The 22,573-nt window shown below is 40.1% G+C and overlaps 1 protein-coding gene across 1 annotated transcript in view; it reads left to right on the plus strand.

The window, feature by feature from the left end:
- Positions 1-22,573, plus strand: part of LOC126428404 (serine-rich adhesin for platelets-like) — a 290,438-nt gene that overhangs the window by 55,272 nt on the left and 212,593 nt on the right. The window contains exons 6-7 of the mRNA XM_050090325.1: positions 1,217-3,080; positions 21,506-21,746. Of these exons, the coding sequence (XP_049946282.1) occupies positions 1,217-3,080; positions 21,506-21,746 (2,105 nt within the window). The remainder of the gene's footprint in view (positions 1-1,216; positions 3,081-21,505; positions 21,747-22,573) is intronic.

A 22,573-nucleotide genomic window follows, 5' to 3' on the forward strand; every position in this document is an offset into this window, starting at 1 on the left:
GAAATATCTTATGAAGATCATCATCATCCCTAATTATTATCAGAGTGGCCAAACACAAAGCATTAAGAGCCAGAAGTTTTCCAGCTTCTGTCAGTTCATAAGTAAGGAGTGGAGCTGTCAAGTGATGTACAAATAATAATAATAGCTAGTTCATTTTAAATGGGTGTTGCCGGTGAAGCAAATGCTGCTAGGGTGAGTGGTGGTGCTGGAGAAGCACGACCTGTAACAGATGTCTATCCTCACTGGGGATAGTTAGCTCTCTTACCAGAGAAGCAGTGCTAGGAAGCTCTCACAGAGCACTGTGGATTGCTTCCCCCGCGTCTCTCTCTCTCTCTCTCTCTCTTTCTCTCTCTCTCTCACTCACTCACACACACACACACACACACACACACACACACACACACAATGATACAGAATCCAAGATTTATTTAGAGCTGTGAAAGTAGATTTTGACTACCAATGAAAATAAAGACAAGTAACTGGGAAGTCCAAGCTGGAATAGCAATATTGTTGTTAAAACACGTAACTGTATAGAGTTGAAGCATGATTTTTAAAATTTTTTTTTTTATTTGTGTGTGTGTGTGTGTGTGTGTGTGTGTGTGTGTGCGTGCGCGCGCCCTGACTGAGAACAACTCAGATATAAAAAATGTTGTTTGAAGCAAAGAGTACCAATTGTCTGATTGACTCATTAGTTTGTGGGTTAACAATACACACACAAAAACCAAATATAAATTTTCTTTCATCATTTTAAAAATAAATGTTTGAAGAAAATTCTTTTTCATTCTGATGTTTAGTTAGGTGCTAAAGTTGGTGGTGATAATGGGGAGGGTGGAGACTAGCTAATATCTGATTGAAGTCAGGGATAATGGGGTAAGAAAGGCTGCAAACCACTGGTTTAGTTTGTTAAGCTCTACATGTATATAGATACCCCACAACCCACCATACAGCACGTGGTGGAGAGGACACCGTACCACTACTAGCCATTTGCTTTCTTGTTCCAGAGCGACAGAAAAATGACTGTCTTTATGCCTCCAAATGAGCCCTAATTTCTCATATCTTATCTTCGTGTCCTCTTAGGCTTTCTCTTTTGAGTTCCTGGAGTATGTCCATAAAACTTGCATGTTGTTTGAACCTACCAGTAACAAATCAGCAGCCCGCCTCCAACCAGACCCATTTACTCAGGTGTTTTTTTTTTTTTTTTTTTTAATTGTTGCAGGAACCAAGTGACAGCACATCTGCTGAAGATGCCGACGTGGAAGACAGGTCGCTGACATCTGGCAGCCACTCCCACAAGACTGACAGCATTCTACACACTCCAGTTAATGGGTCCCATACTCAGGATGATGAAGAATCCCTGCCTTCCCATTATATACAGAATGTAAAACTAAATGATTCAATTTCTGGAGCTTTGGACAAAGTGATGCAAAATGAGGCAGTGACTGAGAAATCAAGTAGTGTGAATGCAGCCTTAATTGGTCCACAGCCACTGTCTCAGTTCATGCAGGAGGAAAACAGTCAAGGGGAACCTTCAGATAGTACAAAACTCGCGTCAGAGTATGAAGAATTCATGAAGGCTGTCAGTTTCGAAGCCACTGGGGATGACACCACGCAAGGTGATGAGCAGATGGAAATTGATGGTGGTACCCCGGTGCAGGACAGTCCCCAAAAAAAGGAATCTGATAGTCCCAAAAAAATTCAGCCAGAGTCTGACAGTCCCATAAAAATTCGGCTGGAGCCTGGGAGTACCAAAAAAATACAGCTGGGTCCTGACAGTCCTGAAAAAATTCAACCAGTTGCTGCCAGTCCAGAAAAAATTCGCCCTTATCCTGACAGTCCTGATAAAATTCGGCCAATTAATGACAGTCCCGAAAAAATTCGACCAGAGCCCGACAGTCCTAAAACAGTTCGTCTGGTTCCTGACAGCTCTGAAAAAAATCGTCCAGATCCTGGCAGTCCCAAAAAAATTTGCCCTGTTCCAGACAACCCTGAAAAAATTTGCCCGGATCCTGAAAGTTTTGGAAAAATTCAGATGGATCCTGATAGCCCCAAAAAAATTCATCCAGATCCTGGTACTACAAACAAAATTAGCAATAGATCTGACACTCTCAATGAAGCTCCTCGTGTTGAAATGGAAGACACAACTTGGTCTCATAGTTCTTCAGAGAAGGAGAAACAGCAAAGCAGCCGAAATAATGATTCAGAATGTAACAGAAATGACAAAGTCACAGAGGGAAATGAGCTGATGAAAGAAAATGGTGAGTCGAGTATGAAACAGCCTGTAACGGTGAATCTTGGTCCTAAATTGAGTGTACCAGAGTCGGTCAGTGCTTTCTTAGCTGTTGCTGAAAGTGCATGCAGTGATCTGTCGGTAAAGCAGAACAATTCTCGCAGCAGTAGTTCTTCCAGTAGTTCGGAAAGCTCTTCATCTTCAGATTCAGACGAAAAGCACCATCGCAAGAGCAGGCACTCGAAGAAGGCTTCCAAAAAGAAGAAAAAGAAGAAGAAACACAAGAAGAAGAAACGACACCACTCACATAAAAAGTCAAAAAGCAGGCAGAAGAAACGGTCAGCTACGAGTTCGTCCTCTTCTTCGGATAGCAGCACTTCGTCAGATGATGAAAGCTCTTCGGAATCCAGTGAGGCCAAGGAAAAGGTGTCTGCACGCAGCAGGAAGAAACGGAAGGGACACGCACAGCAGGTCGAGGCTGGCAGCGAAGGCGAGGACACAGGTGATGAAAGATCTCCATCCCGCACGCGGAAGGATAAGGGGCAGAAGTCGACACGCTCCAGGTCTAAGGCAAAAAAAGCAAAGGACAAGTCACATGGGAAGCGCCATAAAGAAAAGAAGAAGAAATTGAAAAAGAGGAAGAAAAAGAAGAAGAAGAAGCAGCAACGGAGTCATAGTAAAAAGCACAGTTCGAGCGATTCGGATGATGGTGTTGCCGCACTGTTGCTTCCGGAGCTTCCTGTCACTGCTGGAGGTGTGACTGAGCCCACTGGTGGAAAGACTAATGAGGTACTGGGATTTGTTCCAGAGTTGGCTGTTAACTCCCACCTTCCTTCGAAAGCAGCTGAAACAGGTAATATACAAATGGTTCAGTAATCAGGTTCCTACTGTGAGGCATTCTAGTTATACTTTTCTTTATAAAATTGTTTATTTTACTTTAAAAAAACTACAGATATTTTTTAACAACTTAATGGCATTAGATGTGTAATTGTGGTCAACTTATGAGTGCTGTCTGGAAAGCAACTTATTTTGGTTATAAATGATATAAATAACATGGTGACCTTTCAGGAGTTTGTCGACATAAAAATGACACATTGTTCCCAAAATTATTTTCCTGTTCCAGTGCTTCTAGAGAAATTTTGGGACACGCCAGAGAGCCCATCATTTAATGGGACTTTTTTACTCTTAATTTGCCTCTTCTAATATAAATTTAATGTTATTTTCCACATTGTGGGCCCTCACTCTCTCTGTGGCTATCATTTACATAGACTGCTGTGCCAGTTCGTGTGGGGTGTGTAATGTTCCCACAATTATGGAAGCAGTCTTTCTTCTTGCTTGGTGATATTTGATAGTACAGGTGTTGTGGATGCAGGTACATATGTGGCTAATGACGGAGTGATCATTTGAGAACTGATTTAACAATCATCTTGTTTATTCCAATCTTTCTCGTCGTAAATTATAAAAAAAGTCAAGTCTGTTTCATTGTCCTCTGTCAGAAGTAAGATTTGATTATAACATAAAAAAGAGGGTGCCATGTGGCTGGGCAAAAATTTCACCCATGGCCTACTGTAAGAAGAAATCTGTATTACTAAGTGACCATGAACCATTTCCAGATTGACTATCTAACAGCTTCCAAGGGCAATATTTCACCTTTTTTTATGTTTGAATCTTTTTCCATCTGAGAAACAGTTGAAAAACATATCATCATATCTCAAAAACTTAAAAACTCACTGAAATACTTTTTCCACTGATCATCAAAATTCCTTGCTCAGCAACAGGGCTTTCCAAAGTTGCATACATTATGAATTTAAAAATTTTAAATGCTGTTAGGTTAAAAAGTTTGACGTAATAAGACAGGTATTACAGTTACAAACTGTGTGTTTCTCTCGAGGCAAAGTGATTCACAACAAGCAAATGCTCACAGTACATTCCTCCAGTATTTGAGAATGAGAGCACTTAGCAACTTCTAACAGACTCTACATGTAATTTCAAACATTTCGAAACTTTCTCACTGCCACTCCCACTACCCACACACGCAAAATGATGAAAGGAAAATTTTTTTATCATTTACTACATCTCTGCTGTTCATGAAGTAAAATGGCAGCCACTTACCATTAACTCTATTTGCAACACACTTTGGATACAGTATCTACATACATCTCTGAATACACTTCCAAAATTATACCATTGTATGAGACACAATTCAGGGGTGATGAGATGCCCGAAAAACTAGTTTTTGCATAAAATGTAGTGCAAATAATTCTGTGTTTCACAATGAGAGCACTTAACTACTTCTAACAAAATACAATCATAAGTTCTACTTGGAGGTTCGATTCTTTAAGAATCAGGGGTATACTGATACAATACTAATTCAAGACATTGTATGTTAATATTTAATACACACTTTTACATGTTAAAAGAGATGTTTGATGGGACGTCCTCACATTTTGAATGTGATATTTACACGTCTCTACAGTTGTTACAGATTCCTTCAAAGCCACTGGGTCATTCACACATGCATGTGCATCTACATTTACATCTACATCCATACCCTGCAAACCACCTTGAAGTGCATGGCAAAGGGTACCTCCCATCATATCAGTTATTAGGTTTTATTCCTATTCCATTCACTTATGGACAATGGGAAGAATGATTGTATGGAAGCCTCTGTGCATGCTGTAATTATTCTCATGGTGTCTTCACGATCTGTATGTGTGCGGTGTATAGGGGATTTTAGTATATTCCTAGAATTGTCATTTAAAGCCAGGTCTTGAAACTTTGTTAGTAGACTTTCTCAGGATAGTTTACATCTATCTTCAAGAGTCTGCCAGTTTAGTTTCTTCAGCATAACTGTAACACTGTCCCACAAGTCAGACAAACTTGTATTCATTCAAGCTGCCCTTCTCTGTATACATTCAATATCCCCCATTAGTCCTATTTGGTACAGGTCCTGCACACCTATGCAACATTCTAGAATGTGTTACGTGAGTTATTTATAAGCAATCTCCTTATTGCACTTCCCCAGTATTCTACCAGTAAACCGAAGTATACCACTTGCTTTATCCACAGCTGAGTCTCTGTGACCATTACGTTTCATGTCCGTGCAAAGTGTTGCTCCCAGGTATTTGTATAAGTTGCCTGGTTTCAGCTGTGACTCATCGATATTGTAGTCATCGGATACTGACTCTGTGTGTGTGTGTGTGTGTGTGTGTGTGTGTGTGTGTGTGTGTGTGTGTGTTTCTATGGAGTGCACAATTTTATATTTCTAAACATTTAAAGCAAGCTGCCAATCTTTGCACCACTTTGAAATCTTATGAAGATCTGACTGAATAGTTATGCAGCTTCTTTCAGATGGAACTTCATTGTAGATTACTACATCATCTGAGGCTACTATTAATCTTGTCCACAAGGTTATTAATATATGAGATCAACAGCAAAGATCCCAACACACTTCCCTGGGGTACACCCAAAATTACTTCTACATCTGATAATGACTCTCCATCCAGGTTAACATCCTGTGTCCTCCCTACCAAGAAGTCCTGAATCCAGCCACAAATTTCATTTGATATCCCAGATGATTGAACTTTTGACAATAAGCGTACATGTGGTACTCATTGTGGTAATCAAAAAAATTATGCATCTATTTGACTGCCTCGGTCTAAAGCTTTTAGTATGTCATGTGAGAAAAGTATGAATTGGGTTTCACGTGATCGATGTTTTCAGAATCCGTGCTGGTTGGCATGGAGGAGGTCATTCTGTTCAAGATACCTCATTATGTTTAAACTCAAAATATGGTCTAAGATTTACAACAAATCGATGTTGAGGATATGGGAAGGAAGTTTTGTGGATCCTTTCTACTACTCTTCTTGTAGATGAGTGTGACCTTTGCTTTTTTCTGAGAACTGGGTGCGGTTTTTTGTTCGAGGGACATATGATAGATTATAGTTAGAAGAGGGGCTAACTCAGCTGCAGATTCTGTGTAGACTCTAACAGGAGTTCCATTGGGCACTAGAGCTTCATTCAGTGTCAACGATTTCAACTGTTTCTCAAAATTGCTGACACTAATACTGGTTTCACTTATCTTTTCAGTGGTAGAAGCATTAACTTAGGGCTTTTCTCCTGGTTTTTTATCTCATAAATCTTGACAAGACTGTACAGTTTACTGCTCCAATTCTTCAGCTGTATCAGTGACAGTGCTGTACACTTCAGTTTTGAGACAACCTCAGACAGAAAAACCCAAGGATTGATGTCCAATCTCGGAGGTTGAGATACAGGCACTGCTCGGACCATATTGGCACATTAGATATCATCTTACATCAGCAGTAAAATGTGTCATTGTGCATTTACTACCTTCCTCAACTGTGAGCCATACGTGAAATTTGAGGTCAGTTAGGTGGAGCCTTAAGAAGTTTACTTGTACTAATTAGGAAAATATTTCATATTGAAGCCAGTGGCAGCTCATAACCATACATTTGCAATTTTCTCGGAAATGGCTGGTTTGCAGATTTCTGTACAGTGAAATCTTTTTTCTTCTATTATCGTGTACTTCCACCAAGTGTCGTATTATCATATTTCCACCAATATTAATACAGTCATGTAAGCTGTCTCATAAATTAGTTGAAGGTATGTGTATAAATAAAAATGTATGAAAGATCGTCTTCCCCCCCCCCCCCTCCCCCCCTGTGTTCTTTATTGTCAAGACAAGGTTTGTATGAAGGAAAATTTTTGAAAAATCCACCAGTAAAGTTAGAAATTGAAATCAGTTGTGAAAGATCATTGAAAGTTTTGCTGTCACTGTTCACATATAAAAAATCAGTTTTACAATTATATTTTTAATATATCAATAGATATGTAATATATGATGGGGAAACTTCGTTACTGAAAATCTCAAAAAAGTTCTTGGCTGGTTTACTTCAAATTTTTACACAATACTATTCTGTACATTCAGATGTAAATGGATGTAGAGAGGGGGAGGAGCAGATGGACAGAGGTGGGGGGGGGGAGAGATTATGCACAGAGAGATGGGGAAGGAGATGTATGGGAAAAGAGGGGGGGGATGAGAAGATGTGTGGAGAGAGGGGGGAGGGCAAGGAATTTAGGATGTATTTACTATTCCCCATACATATTTAGCAATTGCAAAGCATTGTTGGGTGTTCTTGTCCTTTATAAAACAGTGGAAAACCCAGGTTTGATTAACATCATCATAATTAGGATAGATTGCTGCTTACCGTATAGTAGGAGCATTGAGTGCCATACAGTTGACTAAAGTTGACTAAGCTAATACATAGAGTTGTTAAAAAGATTTAGAAAAATGCATACACGTTCATACATGCTCGACTCACACACAGAGGGCCCCTGACGTCTCTGGGTGTTGAAGCCCAACTGCAAAGCAGCATCCGTGTGAACCCTGTTTTTCAACATAATCTCCTTTCAATGTGACGGTCATATGCCACATTATACTGGGAGGGCCAGTACGACTGCATAGAACCACTCCACTGGTCGACGTTGGAGCCAGCATCTTGCTGTATCAGTAACCTCCCCATCATCCATGTGCTCCTTCATGCAATGTGTGTCCTTCATTGGGCCAAACAGACGGAAGTCAGAATGTGCGAGATCCGGGCTGTATGGTGGGCTAGGAAGAAATGTTCAGTGAAGTTTTGTGAGTTCCTCTCAGGTGCACAGACTTGTGTGAATGGTGCGTATATGAATGCCTGTATGTTTTACTAAATCTGACACATGTGAGACCTTGCATTATTGTGGAGAAAGAGAAGTTCATTTGCATTTTTTTGGTGATGAACATGCTGACATTGTTTCTTCATTTTCTTCAGGATAGCATAATACAATTCACAGTTAATCATTGCACTGTGAGGGAGGACATGACGCAGAATAACCACTTCAGAGTCCCTGAGGACCATCACTATTGCTTTAGAAGACCGTTGCCATTACTTTACTGGGAGAGGGTGCGGCTTTGAACCTTTTCTTCAGAGGAGAGGTGGTGTGGCACCACTCCGTGGATTGCCATTTTGTTTCCAATTCAGTGTAATGAATCCCTGTTTCCTCACCTGTGATGTTGTTCGACAAAAAATTGTCACAATGAGCCTTGTAACATGCAAGCATTTCTGCACAGGTGGTCCTTCATTGTTCTTTATCGTCTTCCGTTAGGTGGTGAGGACCCCAGCGGGCACTCACCATGAGTACCCTAACTGGTGGATGAGTGTATCACCACTGCCAACAAATACATCCAGTTAAGCATCAAGATATTTATTTGTGATCTGTCGATCACCTCAAATGAGAGTGTCCACACGTTCCAACTTGCAGGAGTCACAGCTGTGAATGGCCAGCCAGCATGTGGGAGATCGGACAGGTTTGCGTGATTGTGTTTGATGACAGAGGCCTTGGCCAAAAGCTCACTGTGCATTTGTTCACTGCCAGATCTCTGTAGACATTCTGCAAACACCTATGAATATCTGCGATTCTCTGTTTTTCTATCAAAAGAAACTTAATGACAGCTTCTGCTTGGAATGCAGCTCCATTACAGATGCCATTTTAAAGGCTGCGTATAGTGTATAGTGTTGCCATGTGTCAGAACTCAACAGAAGTATGGAGGCTGAAGCAGTAATAGTTCACGATGTTCACAAGAAATTCCGCATTTTTTGAACTGAAATTGGCTGAGGCAGGGGGAAAAAGTGTGCATTGTTTAGTTAAAGCCCCTCGTAGATTATAAACAGTAATAACACTAGTTATTTTGCGCCACATACCACAAGGCACTCCCATCAGTCACTGCTCCATAGGCACATCGTGCCAATTACTTGGGCCCTGTGGAGGGTGCTGTGGTGGAATCTGCCTCTTCTGTTGTCTGCCAGCTTCCTGTTTGCAAGGATGACTTCCCCATTCTGAGGAAGGATATGTTCATTGCTGGTGAGGAGGACAACCAAATGCTGGCACCAGGCATCTCATTTCCATATTGTTGGGTGGAAAGACATGACCCACAGCTCTGCTTTTCTTTCGATCTCCATGACAGCTTCCCATAATGCAACAGATGATGGTTGATTGATGAGTTGATGTGCTACCCAAACTGTTCTTAATATAGCATGTGCAGTCTCGTCCAGAATCTGTCATGTTGTTTCGCAACACAGTATCTCCCCAAGATTGAGTCTGCATGCTGGTTCAGTTGCTGTCAATATCAGCAATAATGCAGACATCCCTAGATAGTATGTTCTGATGGGCTTTCTCTACCACAGACATAAAGAGGTTTGTCTTTACCCAAATTGATGCCACTAGGTGATGTAAGGCCTGCGACCCTGTGTGTTGGTTCCCATGAAAGATTTGAAGGATTTGGGTGCCTCATTCCCAGTTTCCCTTATATACTTGGGAGAAAATTGTAGGCACGTCTTGCTGTTTGAGTGTTGCCACATCATTTCTGCTGTAGGAAGAGGATACAATTTTGAATCGTCTTAATTGTGGCCATATTCCTACAAAATTCTGCACTTCACAACAATCGTCTTTTTTTAGCCAGTACATTGCTACATCTTTCTTCAACTACTACATTGCCGACTTTCTCAGCATCTTGCGATCAAGTGGACATATCCCATTACCTGAAATGCCTTAACTGACTTTTCATCAGCGGAAGAGGTATTCTGCGTGCACCTATAAACTACCTGTGCTTGTATTACATAGATATGTCTATGCATCCAAGCACTCGCACAGTGTCCCAGGACCATAATTATTCTCTGCTGGTAATCCTTCTAATTGGATGCTGTACAGAGTCTTCACTTACGTGATAAGAAGATATGTGTCAAGCTGGAATTCTGGTATTCCACGTTACTCTCTGCATATAACTCCTCTCTTTCACCCTTTGCATCTCATGGTGTTAGTGCCCATTGGCCCCACCATTAAGGTTCTCTCAGACAAGTTAATTCACTTATAACTTGACTATCTGCACTATACCAAGCGAGGTGGCGCAGTGGTTAGCACACTGGACTCGCATTCGGGAGGCCAACGGTTCAATCCCGCATCCAGTCATCCTGATTTAGGTTTTCCATGATTTCCCTAAATCGCTCCAGGCAGATGCCGAGATGGTTCCTCTGAAAGGGCACAGCCGGCTTCCTTCCCTAATCCGATGAGACCGATGACCTCGCTGTTTGGTCTCTTCCCCCAAAAACCAACCAACCAACCCCTTGTTCCCTTGTTAGGTATTCTGCAATTTGTATTTGTATCCTGCACTATAATATAGTTTTATAAATTATATTTTTGTTGCGGTTACCATTCCAAAGAATGATACAATACACCTCCCACATTAGTCTGTCCTGTGCAGGCCTCTCCATCTCTACATAGCTACTGCAGCCTACATCCACTTGAATTTGTTTATGCTATTTAAGCCTTGGTCTCCCTCTAGATTCCACCCCCTCCCCACCCCCTACCTTTTCTTTCCACGTTACCCTTATTTCTGAAATTAATTATTCCTTGATGCCTCAGGATGTATTTTCCATACTATTCCTCCTTTTAGTCAAATTGTGCTGCACATTTCTTTTCTCCCCTGTACAGTTCAGTATCTCTTCATTAGTTACTCGATCTACCCATTTAATTTCAGCATTCTTCTTATAGCACCACATTGTGAAATGTCTACTCTTTTTCTTGACAGTACTTTCAAAATTTCTTCTTGGTTTCCTTTATTGTTGTTCGATGTCTGGATAGAATAACTTGTCATTAAATCACTGTTTATGATATGGAACTTTGTAGTTGGTATTTTTACCTAAACTTCCAGTTGGTATTTTTACCTAAACTTCCTACTAACTAAACTTTAACTACTTCAAATTTATTGCTGATAATGTGTAATTCTCAGGTTCAATAATGAGTACCCAAAAATATTGTGGACAGCTTTTAGAGATAGTTTTACAGTGGATCTCTGATTTTTACATTACACCACAAATTTGTATCCCCTGTGAAAAAACCCCTAAGATTAATGCTGAAAATTCCCCAATTTTACATTTCTTCCTAGTAAGGTTGACCTCGATTCTAAGTTCTTGCTCGATGTCTCGCTTGATGTCATTCCGGTTTCTTCCTATTGACATTTGATGTGACTGAATGAGTTATAACTGGTACAAAAGTCAGACAGTACACACCACAGGTGGTAGCAGAGTTAAGGGGATATTTGAGGCCATTGTGGAGAAGGGAGATGTGTGTGAGGAGATGCTGGCATGATCCACAATCAGTGTTGCCAACCCTACTTGCAACATTTAGCTTTACTGTGCAATTATGATACAACTACTGCTAGGTTGCAGCGATAAAAAGATGACAGTTGATGCAAAGTGTTCCGGACTGACCCAGTATGTGAAGAAGGGACCCAGCCACCACCTTTTCTTGTGCCACTTGAACTCAGTCATATCTTTTTGAATGTATTTCTGATGTGCTGTATTTAGCAACGATATCAATCGCCTTCCTTGTAAATTAAAACACTGAGTCTCGAAGAATATGCCCAATCGTGATCAAGGAAACATCACCCATTTCCGGCTAATGAACTCTTATTGGCTGGCAACTTGTTAAGTCACCCAATAGGCAGCACAGTCATTGCACCACAGTAAAACCCATAAAATGAGGTTGCCTACTGGATGTGTGGAGAGAGGGATGGCCTTTCAATGACAAGAGTGCCGGTAGGGGGTGAAAGCATCTTTTTTTAACTGCTGAAAATATATCATTATCAGGAGAAAGAAAACTGGCATTCTGCTGATCGGAGCGTGGAATGTCAGATCCCTTAATCGGGCAGGTAGGTTAGAAAATTTAAAAAGGGAAATGGGTAGGTTAAAGTCAGATATAGTGGGAATTAGTGAAGTTCGGTGGCAGGAGGAACAAGACTTCTGGTCAGGTGAATAGAGGGTTATAAATACAGAATCAAATAGGGGTAATGCAGGAGTTGGTTTAATAATGAATAAAAAAATAGGAGTGCGGGTAAGCTACTCCAAACAGCATAGTGAACGTATTATAGACACGAAGCCCATGCCCACTACAGTAGTACAAGTTTATATGCCAACTAGCTCTGCAGATGACGAAGAAATTGAAGAAATGTATGATGAGATAAAAGAAATTATTCAGGTAGTGAAGGGAGACGAAAATTTAATAGTCATGGGAGACTGGAATTCGAGAGTAGGAAAAGGGAGAGAAGGAAACGTAGTAGGTGAATATGGATTGGTGGGTACGAAACGAAAGAGGAAGCCGTCTGGTAGAATTTTGCACAGAGCATAACTTAATCATAGCCAACACTTGGTTCAAGAATCATAAAAGAAGGTTGTATACATGGAAGAATCCTGGAGATACTAGTAGGTACCAGATAGATTATATAATGGTAAGACAGAGATTTAGGAACTAGGTTTTAAATTGTAGGACATTTCCAGGGGCAGATGTGGACTCTGACCACAATCTATTGGTTATGAACTGTAGATTAAAACTGAAGAAATTGCAAAAAGGTGGGAATTTAAGGAGATGGGACCTGGATAAACTGACTAAACCAGAGGTTGTACAGAGTTTCAGGGAGAGCATAAGGGAACAATTGACAGGAATGGGGGAAAGAAATACAGTAGAAGACAAATGGGTAGCTCTGAGGGATGAAGTAGTGAAGGCAGCAGAGGATCAAGTAGGTAAAAAGACGAGGGCTAGTAGAAATCCTTGGGTAACAGAAGAAATATTGAATTTAATTGATGAAAGGAGAAAATATAAAAATGCAGTAAATGAAGCAGGCAAAAAGGAATACAAACGACTCAAAAATGAGATTGACAGGAAGTGCAAAATGTCTAAGCAGGCATGGCTAGAGGACAAATGTAAGGATGTGGAGGCTTATCTCGCTAGGGGTAAGACAGATACTACCTACAGGAAAATTAAAGAGACCTTTGGAGAAAAGAGAGCCACTTCTATGAATATCAAGAGCTCAGATGGAAACCCAGTTCTAAGCAAAGAGGGGAAAGCAGAAAGGTGGAAGGAGTATATAGAGAGGGTCTATACAAGGGTGATGTACTTGAGAACAATATTATAGAAATGGAAGAGGATGTAGATGAACATGAAACGGGAGATACAATACTGCGTGAAGAGTTTGACAGAGCACTGAAAGACCTGAGTTGAAACAAGGCCCCGGGAGTAGACAACATTCCATTAGAACTACTGACGGCCTTGGGAGAGCCAGTCCTGACAAAACTCTTCCATCTGGTGAGCAAGATGTACGAGACAGGCGAAATACCCTCAGACTTCAAGAAGAATATAATAATTCCAATCCCAAAGAAAGCAGGTGTTGACAGATGTGAAAATTACCAAACTATCAGTTTAATAAGTCACAGCTGCAAAATACTAACACGAATTATTTACAGACGAATGGAAAAACTGGTAGAAGCCAACCTCGGGGAAGATCAGTTTGGATTCCGTAGAAATGTTGGAACACGTGAGGCAATACTGACCTTATGACTTATCTTAGAAGAAAGATTAAGGAAAGGCAAACCTACGTTTCTAGCATTTGTAGACTTAGAGAAAGCTTTTGACAATGTTGACTGGAATACTCTCTTAATTCTAAAGGTGGCAGGGGTAAAATACAGGGAGCGAAAGGTTATTTACAATTTGTACAGAAACCAGATGGCAGTTATGAGTCATGGGGGGACAAAAGGGAAGCAGTGGTTGGGAAGGGAGTGAAACAGGGTTGTGGCCTCTCCTCGATGTTATTCAATCTGTATATTGAGCAAGCAGTAAAGGAAACAAAAGAAAAATTTGGAGTAGGCATTAAAATCCATGGAGAAGAAATAAAAACTTTGAGGTTCGCCAATGACATTGTAATTCTGTCAGAGACAGCAAAGGACTTGGAAGAGCAGCTGAATGGAATGGAAAGTGTCTTGAAAGGAGGATATAGGATGAACATCAACAAATGCAAAACGAGGATAATGGAATGTAGTCGAATTAAGTCGGGTGATGCTGAGGGAATCAGATTAGGAAATGAGACACTTAAAGTAGTAAAGGAGTTTTGCTATTTGGGGAGCTAAATAACTGATGATGGTCGAAGTAGAGAGGATATTAAATGTAGACTGGCAATGGCAAGGAAAGCGTTTCTGAAGAAGAGAAATTTGTTAACATCGAGTATAGATTTAAGTGTGAGGAAGTCATTTCTGAAAGTATTTGTATGGAGTGTAGCCATGTATGGAAGTGAAACATGGACGGTAAATAGTTTGGACAAGAAGAGAATAGAAGCTTTTGAAATGTGGTGCTACAGAAGAATGCTGAAGATTAGGTGGGTAGATCACGTAACTAATGAGGAGGTATTGAATAGGATTGGGGAGAAGAGAAGTTTGTGGCACAACTTGACTAGAAGAAGTGATCGGCTGGTAGGACATGTCCTGAGGCATCAAGGGATCACAAATTTAGCGTTGGAGAGCAGCGTGGAGGGTAAAAATCGTAGAGGGAGACCAAGAGATGAATACACTAAGCAGATTCAGAAGGATGTAGGTTGCAGTAGATACTGGGAGATGAAGGAGCTTGCAGAGGATAGATTAGCATGGAGAGCTGCATCAAACCAGTCTCAGGACTGAAGACCACAACAACAACAACAACAACAAAAACATACTTTTCGTGCAGATGATGTTCTATGACAGAGACATCGCAGGGAAATAGAACAAGAGTTTTGTGATAGTACATTTAAAGACTTTCGTGTTCAAATCTGACATGATACAGTTGCAACAACTATATATGCTACTCGTGTATGTACTTTGCACCACACACTGTAGAGCATAAAGATTGGCAGCAGTGATAGAGGGCATGAAGCAAAACTGTAGCACCTAAGCTTTCTCTCAAATTTAAATTTTACACAGCGTACAGAAATTCTCTGGGCTGAGCCCTGATAAGCTTGTAACATCAGTTGGGGAAATAAATTCATTTTTTCATGTCTCTGTTTCTCTCATTGAGCCTAAAATAACACTTTATCGGTGGTGAGCGTATGAGGTGTGGCTCATAAGAAAAGCATTAAACAATAACACTAATAATAGCAACATTTTTCAATATGCAAATGTCCGCATTTATGCTTATGGTTTAATTACTTCACTGCTGTGATGTTTTTGCTTTAATTCAACATGCTCATCAATTTTTGCTTTTTTCTAGGCAAGCACAGAGGATGATCTCTCAAAAAAACGTGTCTTGAAAGTATAAAATTGCTCGATTACCTTGTACTCAGATATCAGTTTCAATTTTTTTATGAATTTTTACTTGTTGTTACTATCTGTGATTTTTTAAATAACCGTTGAAATTCATTACCACAAGTTATTGCATAAACATTGTGTTATGCTTTTAATTTCCTTCACTTAGATAGATTTTATGCAAAGTATTGGAGAAGATGCCAGTTACATACATTTTTGCTCGTATTTTGGGGGGAGGGGGGATTTAACATTTTCTTCGATTCTGCATTTTCCTCAGTTTTCCATTTTCTAAGTCTGGACCGCATGATAATGTAGTAGGGGTTTCACTGTGGTTATGCCAATATAGCACTCAGTTCACCAGAAAAAGTAATCTGTGATGGAAAGTCTTTAATGTCTGTGCACTTTTGTTGTTATGAAGTCAGTAGAGTTCTTTGTGGGGTCATGGTATGTATCAGTAGAGTTCTTTGTGGGGTCATGGTATGTAATGTACACCACTAGTCATTTATTCAATGAATGTTTAGTGACTGGATGATATATGCTTAAGATAACTCTGTACCAGAATAACATAAAAAAGAGGAACATCCATTTGGTTTAAATTTTACCATAATTGTCCAACATTTTAGAAAATACCAAAGTGGTTTCCTAACCATGCAGCCACTAATAATGTATTGTCCACAGCAAAGGTTAAGTTTCTGAAGGTTATCAATATTGAGAAAGCTCTTCACACACACAGTAAGAATGTGCCTCATTCATTAGATAATAAATTATAAGCTGCTAGTCTTCTTTGTGACATCTAAAAGTAATTCAGCTGGATGAGTTATTACATCCTTTTCAGTAAATTTGAATATTATGACATCTGTTGAATTCATATCTCTTTAATGGGATAGAAAGGGTGTCAGTATGAAATATCCCAAAATTAAGCTGAGAGTCATTACTTGATTGAGGAGCAACTGTGTAGTTTCCCCTGAGGTCCCATCTTAGGGTTGTTTCTTTTTCTTTTTTATATTGTGAATAACAATAAAAACACTCAACAACCATTCAAATTGTCATAAAAATAATAACGATCGAAAACATCAAGAAACATGAGGTGTCGCCAAAAACTGCACAGATGTACAAAGGTGCTTGTCTGGAATTACTGCTCCATCTCAGTATATATGACCTGGGTAGCTGCAGTACACCACAAAGATAATGTTGCATTGCAGCAGCTGCACATGGATGTGGATTGTCCTGCTGGAAACACACATCACCTTCCTGTCAAACAAGTGGCAGTAGCATGGGAATAACAATCTGTCCACTGCAGTGGGCACCGATTAATTCATCCTGCAGAAACACCAGATGTGACCGCAAGCTGTAACTGGTGGCCCTCCACACAATGAAGCCTGGGACAGGACCTGTTGTGTCGTGCCAATCGATGAAGGAGAATTAGGGGGAAAAATTGCATAGTCAGAAATTTTTGCAAAGTGCTAGGAGGGACTGTCTCGAACAACGTGATAAAAATCCTGATAGGTGGGGTGTAGAGGGGGTTGGAAGTTCACTTCTTTATGTTTTTCTTGAATAACTCAAAAACTGTGGCTTTCTGACGAAAACATTTCTGAGTACAAAATGGAACCACAATAAATTTTCTACAAATAGGTCCCATTCATTTTATATCCATAAGACGGGGATGTAGAAGTTATAGATTTAAAAAATTCTTTAGTTGTATAAAATTAGTGTTTAAATGAAGGGAGTTAAAAAAAATATTCAGTACATATAACACGCCTATGTGCAGTAGAACCGTATGAAGGGATAAATTGTGTCCACACGGTGAAACTGAGTGAAGGAGGGGATGTGTGGAGTAGAAGCACGAGGGAAGGAAGGTCACCAGATTATGTGCATGGAGTTCCCTCCTTCGTAGGGCTGCAAACCGAAGATCAAGCAGATGATTCCCAATCTGTGACCACATTACATCACAAGAAGCAACTACAGGGTGTTCCAGAAAAATATGCTGACTCTTCACAGCACAGCTCATTAATCACTGGCAAATCGGTACACTGACATGACGGGGGGGGGGGGGGGGGGGGGATTTTCCACAAAGTACATTATATGCTGATAAAGCTAAAGTGAGAAACACACACGAAATCTCTACACACTGTCTACACTGCTAAGGAAATTGATTGTTAGTTATTCTATATGGCAGCTGTAGCACTCTTCCAAGAAAGGCAAATTCCACCACTACAAGTGCTACTCACATTCCACTTTGCAGACACACTGTACCTCAACAACATTTCCTGTCCACTTCTCTTATGTAGATGAATTAACTTCATTGAGCTCATGTTTATGTAGTAGAGTTATTTTCGGTTTATTAAACAGATACTTTTTGTGGGTGTTAAGTGAGCTATAATCTAAAAATATGTTCCTGTAGACAAAGGCTGAGAAGTATTTAATTTGTAAGTGTGATGTTGTCTGTGACCTATTTACTGTTGATGGAAAAGGGATGGATTAGTAATGTGACACCTTGCTTCTGTCTGTCATTGACAGTATATTGTAAAGACATGTAATTGTGTTGTTGTCACGTGGTGGTGAATTAGTTAATGACCAGAAAAGTTACTTCACTTCTCCAGACATTAACTGTGGTACTAATAGGATGCATATCTTTTTCATTTTGGAGTTTCTGAAACTTGTCGAGTGGGCTACATTGTCTTAATACACTTTACCGCACAACCAAAGTAAGATGTGTGTGAATTTTTCTGATGGAACGGAACTGATCATGTTAAAGTCTATAATAGTAATCTGATGTAATGCATTGGTTGACTTAAGTTGAAATATCTGAAGTTTTGTAACACATAGGTGACTTACCTCTGTAGTAGAGGGAGGCAGTTTAAGCCTCTGGTCTCTTCAAATGCTGGGAAAGCTGAGGCTGGGGTGACACATTTGATGCCTCCGAGCTATGAAAAATATTCCACACAATGGTAGTGGAAACAACAAAATTGACATTGACAAATATGTATTAAATGCGTATTACATTTGGGAGAGGATCTTCATTGTTGTAGAAAGCTGACAGCTCTAGCTGTTGAGCTTTTTTCGTAATAGCTCACTTAACAACTGCAAAACAAATCTTAAACTGAAAATAACTGCACCATATAAACACAAGCTCAGTGAAATTATTTTGTCTACTCTCATGCTGGGGAGGCATAGTTAGTCAGTAAGCTGAAAAGTGAACAGCACCCATGAGGGGGGAGTTGGCCTCCCAGAAGAATGCCACAGCTGTCGTATAGGATGACAGAATCAGTTTCCCCTCAGACCATGTGGTACATTGTGCAGAGATTTGCGTAGCTTCTGTCCATATCTGTTTCTTGGGATAGTGTTATTAGAAAGTCGTATTGGCATTCCAAGTGTTCATACATTGTGTAAAAAATAAACCCACCCACCCCTCCTGGGCACATTTGCATTCTGCTTTGGCAGAGATTCGTGTGTGCTGTGGAGAATTGGCATAATTTTTTGAAACAATTCCTTTTTGTAATCTAGTGGTGTGGATAGAGTGGGAAGTCATCTGCTCGATCTTCAGTTTGTGGACCTATGAAGGACGAAGATGTGTGTACAGAATCCAGTAACCTTACTGTATCACACACTTCTATTCCACACATCCACCCGTTCACCCTGTTATACTCCCAGAATACAATTTATTTCTTAATTTGGTACACAAATTTAATATTTGTTTTTAACCCACTTCATTTCAATATAAGCAGTAATTTTATACTGTTACAAAATATTTTTAATAATCTGCACTGTGAAAACTATTAGTCCTACAGAAAGAAAACCAATAGGACCATTTTTGTAGGAAATTTACTGTAGTTTAATTTTGTATTCAGTAACAATTCTGCTAGAAACTACGGTTTTCAAGTTATTAAAGAAAAACATAGAAAAGTGACTGTAAAAACACCCACCCTCACCCTCATCGCAGCGCTCACTCCAATCCATCAGGGTTTTTTGTATATTTTTCAGGACACTCCTTACTAGCACTCTGAAAAAAATTTGCAACTACGTGTTTTTTTCCTCGTAATCAGCCTTTTTAAGCATTCGTTAACTGGTCTATAGCTGTGCTTGGTGATGTTGTGGTGTCAGTTCCCACCCATTCTGGTAACACAGCAGGTGCAACATATGTCCAGATTTCTTCCTTGAATGATGTTTGATCGGCAACTGCTGCCCTTATAATATGTCAGTCTTGATGTGCCTATATTATCCAGACATACAGAACTTTATCTACGCATATGAGCGTGTTCCACAGACCCCTGCTGAAAGCAATGACACACGACCAGTACATAGTGTGCAACATGTGCAGCAATCCATTGACACCTCCTTTCAGCTTCCTGCAAGCCAACAATTTGATGTAATTCAAATGGCTGAAGTTGTTCAATAGGAGAACATACTGGTCAACTGTACCCCAGAATTAATGTTGCAACCCCTCTTCACTTCTGAACTCAGCACAGTTACTGCCTGCAGAGTCAAAACAGAGGCCTACTGAGTGCCATCTGATGACCAGTGACCATGACAAATGAATCACTAACACTACAACCCCTCAGTTATGTATCTACTATTCGCTGGTACCAGTGAACAAACTCCCTGATAGTGTTGCTTCTTTTTCCAGTGGTGGTGTTGATCATATCGCTCAATAGAAGTGTTACGTAATATTTGAATAGCTCACCTCTTGAGTTCAGTAAGGTTATCTGTTCATATGAACAATGTAAATTTATTTTTTATGTTTAGGTAGGGGGGGGGGGGGGGGGTGGTGCGTGGGCATGGGCATGTGAAGGAGAGCGGGAACTATTACATTACTCGGTGAATGAAAATAAGTTGTGATATTTTAATTGCTCCTTACCACAACAACAACAACAACAACAACATCCTTGAGGGCCACCTCATTATGTATATAAGAAATGAAGCCTACAGCCAAGCTTACCAAGCTTATTAATTTTGTGTAGAATATATATTTGCCAACAGCCTTCCCAGAGTTGTAACATCAGTTCTCATCAGATCACCAAACTTAAGCACTGCCGGCCTGGGCTAGCATATGGATGGGTGACCATCCAGTATGTCGCTCGTTGTTGCCAAGCGGGGAGTTCTCAGCTCTTGTGAGGCAAACTGAGGAGGTACTTGATTGAGAAATAGCAGCTCCAGTCCCGTAAACTGACACACAGCCAGGAGAGCTGTGTGATGACCACATGCCCCTCCTTATCCGCATCCAGTGATGCCTGTGGAATGAGGAAGACACAGGGCCGGTTGGTACCATTGCGCTTTCCAAGGCCTGTTCGGATGGAGTGTAGTGTAGAATATATGTTTATTGAGATGTTCTACGTAGAGGTAGGTCCCCTTAATATGGATCTGCGGAAGAGTGGGTATAGCCGATCAGTCCAAAAAGTTTCGAGGCGGGAATAATAAAAAATAGAGAAAAGTTAAGATGGTAGCTTTAGTGCTTCAGGTGTTCTTCATAGTCCCCTGCGAATTGACAGTGCACAGAATTTTGATATAACTATGCTAAACCATCAAAAAAATTCCTTCTTTTGGACATTGTTCAACTTGCATGTCACATGCGCGCAAATGTCAGTTATATTGTCAAAGCATTGGCACTTCACGTAAATTTGTGCTGTCATTTTGTGGTAGGTTTACATTATTAACAGCAAGTCTCATCACTTATAATTTTTTTTTTCCAGAAAAAAATTGCCTGCATTTTTCATTTCATTCGTACTACTGTAGGCATCCAACCTTCATCATTTTTTGTTTGGGAGTCAAGGTATGTGTTACAAAATTTGCACACACTTTTCTCTTCTTCAGAATATTCTGGAGAATGTCTTGAACACATAATTTAGAGATGTTGCTCCATTGTGATTAGTGACACAACAACATCGACACACTACTTAACACAGCTTGCTCACAACTGACTGGTTGAATGTACATTTGTCATGTACAGTTGGTAGTTCAAGCTGCCACCATAGTTACAGTGCTGATCCTACTTACATGCCAGGAATAAAATCAATCTCTAAACTTTTTGGACAAATGGTGTATCTAATGTAATCCATATTGAACTCTCATTCATACTATTTGAGAGCTATCATTGTGCATTGTGAAAGGGTACAATTTAATTTCACAGGTAAGAAAAACAAGAGTGCTGCAAAAGCAAAACACAAAGGTCGATCTCGGGGTAAAAAGAAGAAAAAGGAAAAGAAACAGAGTCGACGACACACTCGCCATACTGACAGTGACTCCGAAAGTGATGAGAGTGGCGACAGAGATTCGGACACACGAGAGGACGGAGATGAACGGAAGGGGCGGCGTCGATCTTCGTCGATGCCTGAACCACCGCATAAGAAGCGACGGCGCTCGCCTTCCAGGTAAGTGAGAAGTATTGCTTGAAATTATACTTCAGTGGTTGTTAACTGTACTTCCTAGAGCTAATAAGATACAATACTACAAAGTCTTTGAACACAGTAGGAAATCTGCCCTATTTTCCATACTCTTGAAGATAACCTCATACAGAAAATTATAACAGTGAGTCTGAAGGTGTTCTAGGGAAAAGAACATATCTGAGGAATTAAGGTTTGAAATGAAGGTCTCAATATGGAACCAGCACTACAACAAAGCCACATAAATACGTCAAAGAAGGCCATTTTTGGAGCAAGGTGTGTGCAAGGAATGTTTTGCTTGTGGAAGACTGGAATGAGGAAATATTGGCAAAGCGTAGTCGATTGAAAGAAATTTAGTAAATGTAATATATTAGAGATTATAAAAAGAAGAGAAAGAAGCTCATCAATCATCAATTAGGTGGATGTGCGATTTGTGGTACATAGGTCAGTGACAGTAGAAAAACAATAGTGTTTTGATAAAATAAGTTCTACATGTACGTCCATACTCTGCGAATCATTGTGAATTATATGGCTGAGGGAATTTCCCATTGTATCAGTTATTAGGGGTTTTTCCCATTCCATTTGCATATGGAGTGTGGGAGGTGCTTCTCCATGTGCTGCAAAAAGTCTAATCTTGTCTTCACAATCTGTATGGTTGCAGTACATAGGGAATTTTAGTATATTTCTAGATTCATCACTTAAAGCTGGTTCTTGAATGTTTGTGAGTTGATTCTTGAAAAATAAACCACAAACAGCAGCCGTATGGTCTTTTAATTAATAGTAGTACTAGTTCACAGTGCTGAAGTTGCATCTTC

The sequence above is a fragment of the Schistocerca serialis genome, chromosome 12 (assembly GCF_023864345.2).
Source record: "Schistocerca serialis cubense isolate TAMUIC-IGC-003099 chromosome 12, iqSchSeri2.2, whole genome shotgun sequence".
Classification (NCBI taxonomy): Eukaryota; Metazoa; Arthropoda; class Insecta; order Orthoptera; family Acrididae; genus Schistocerca; species Schistocerca serialis.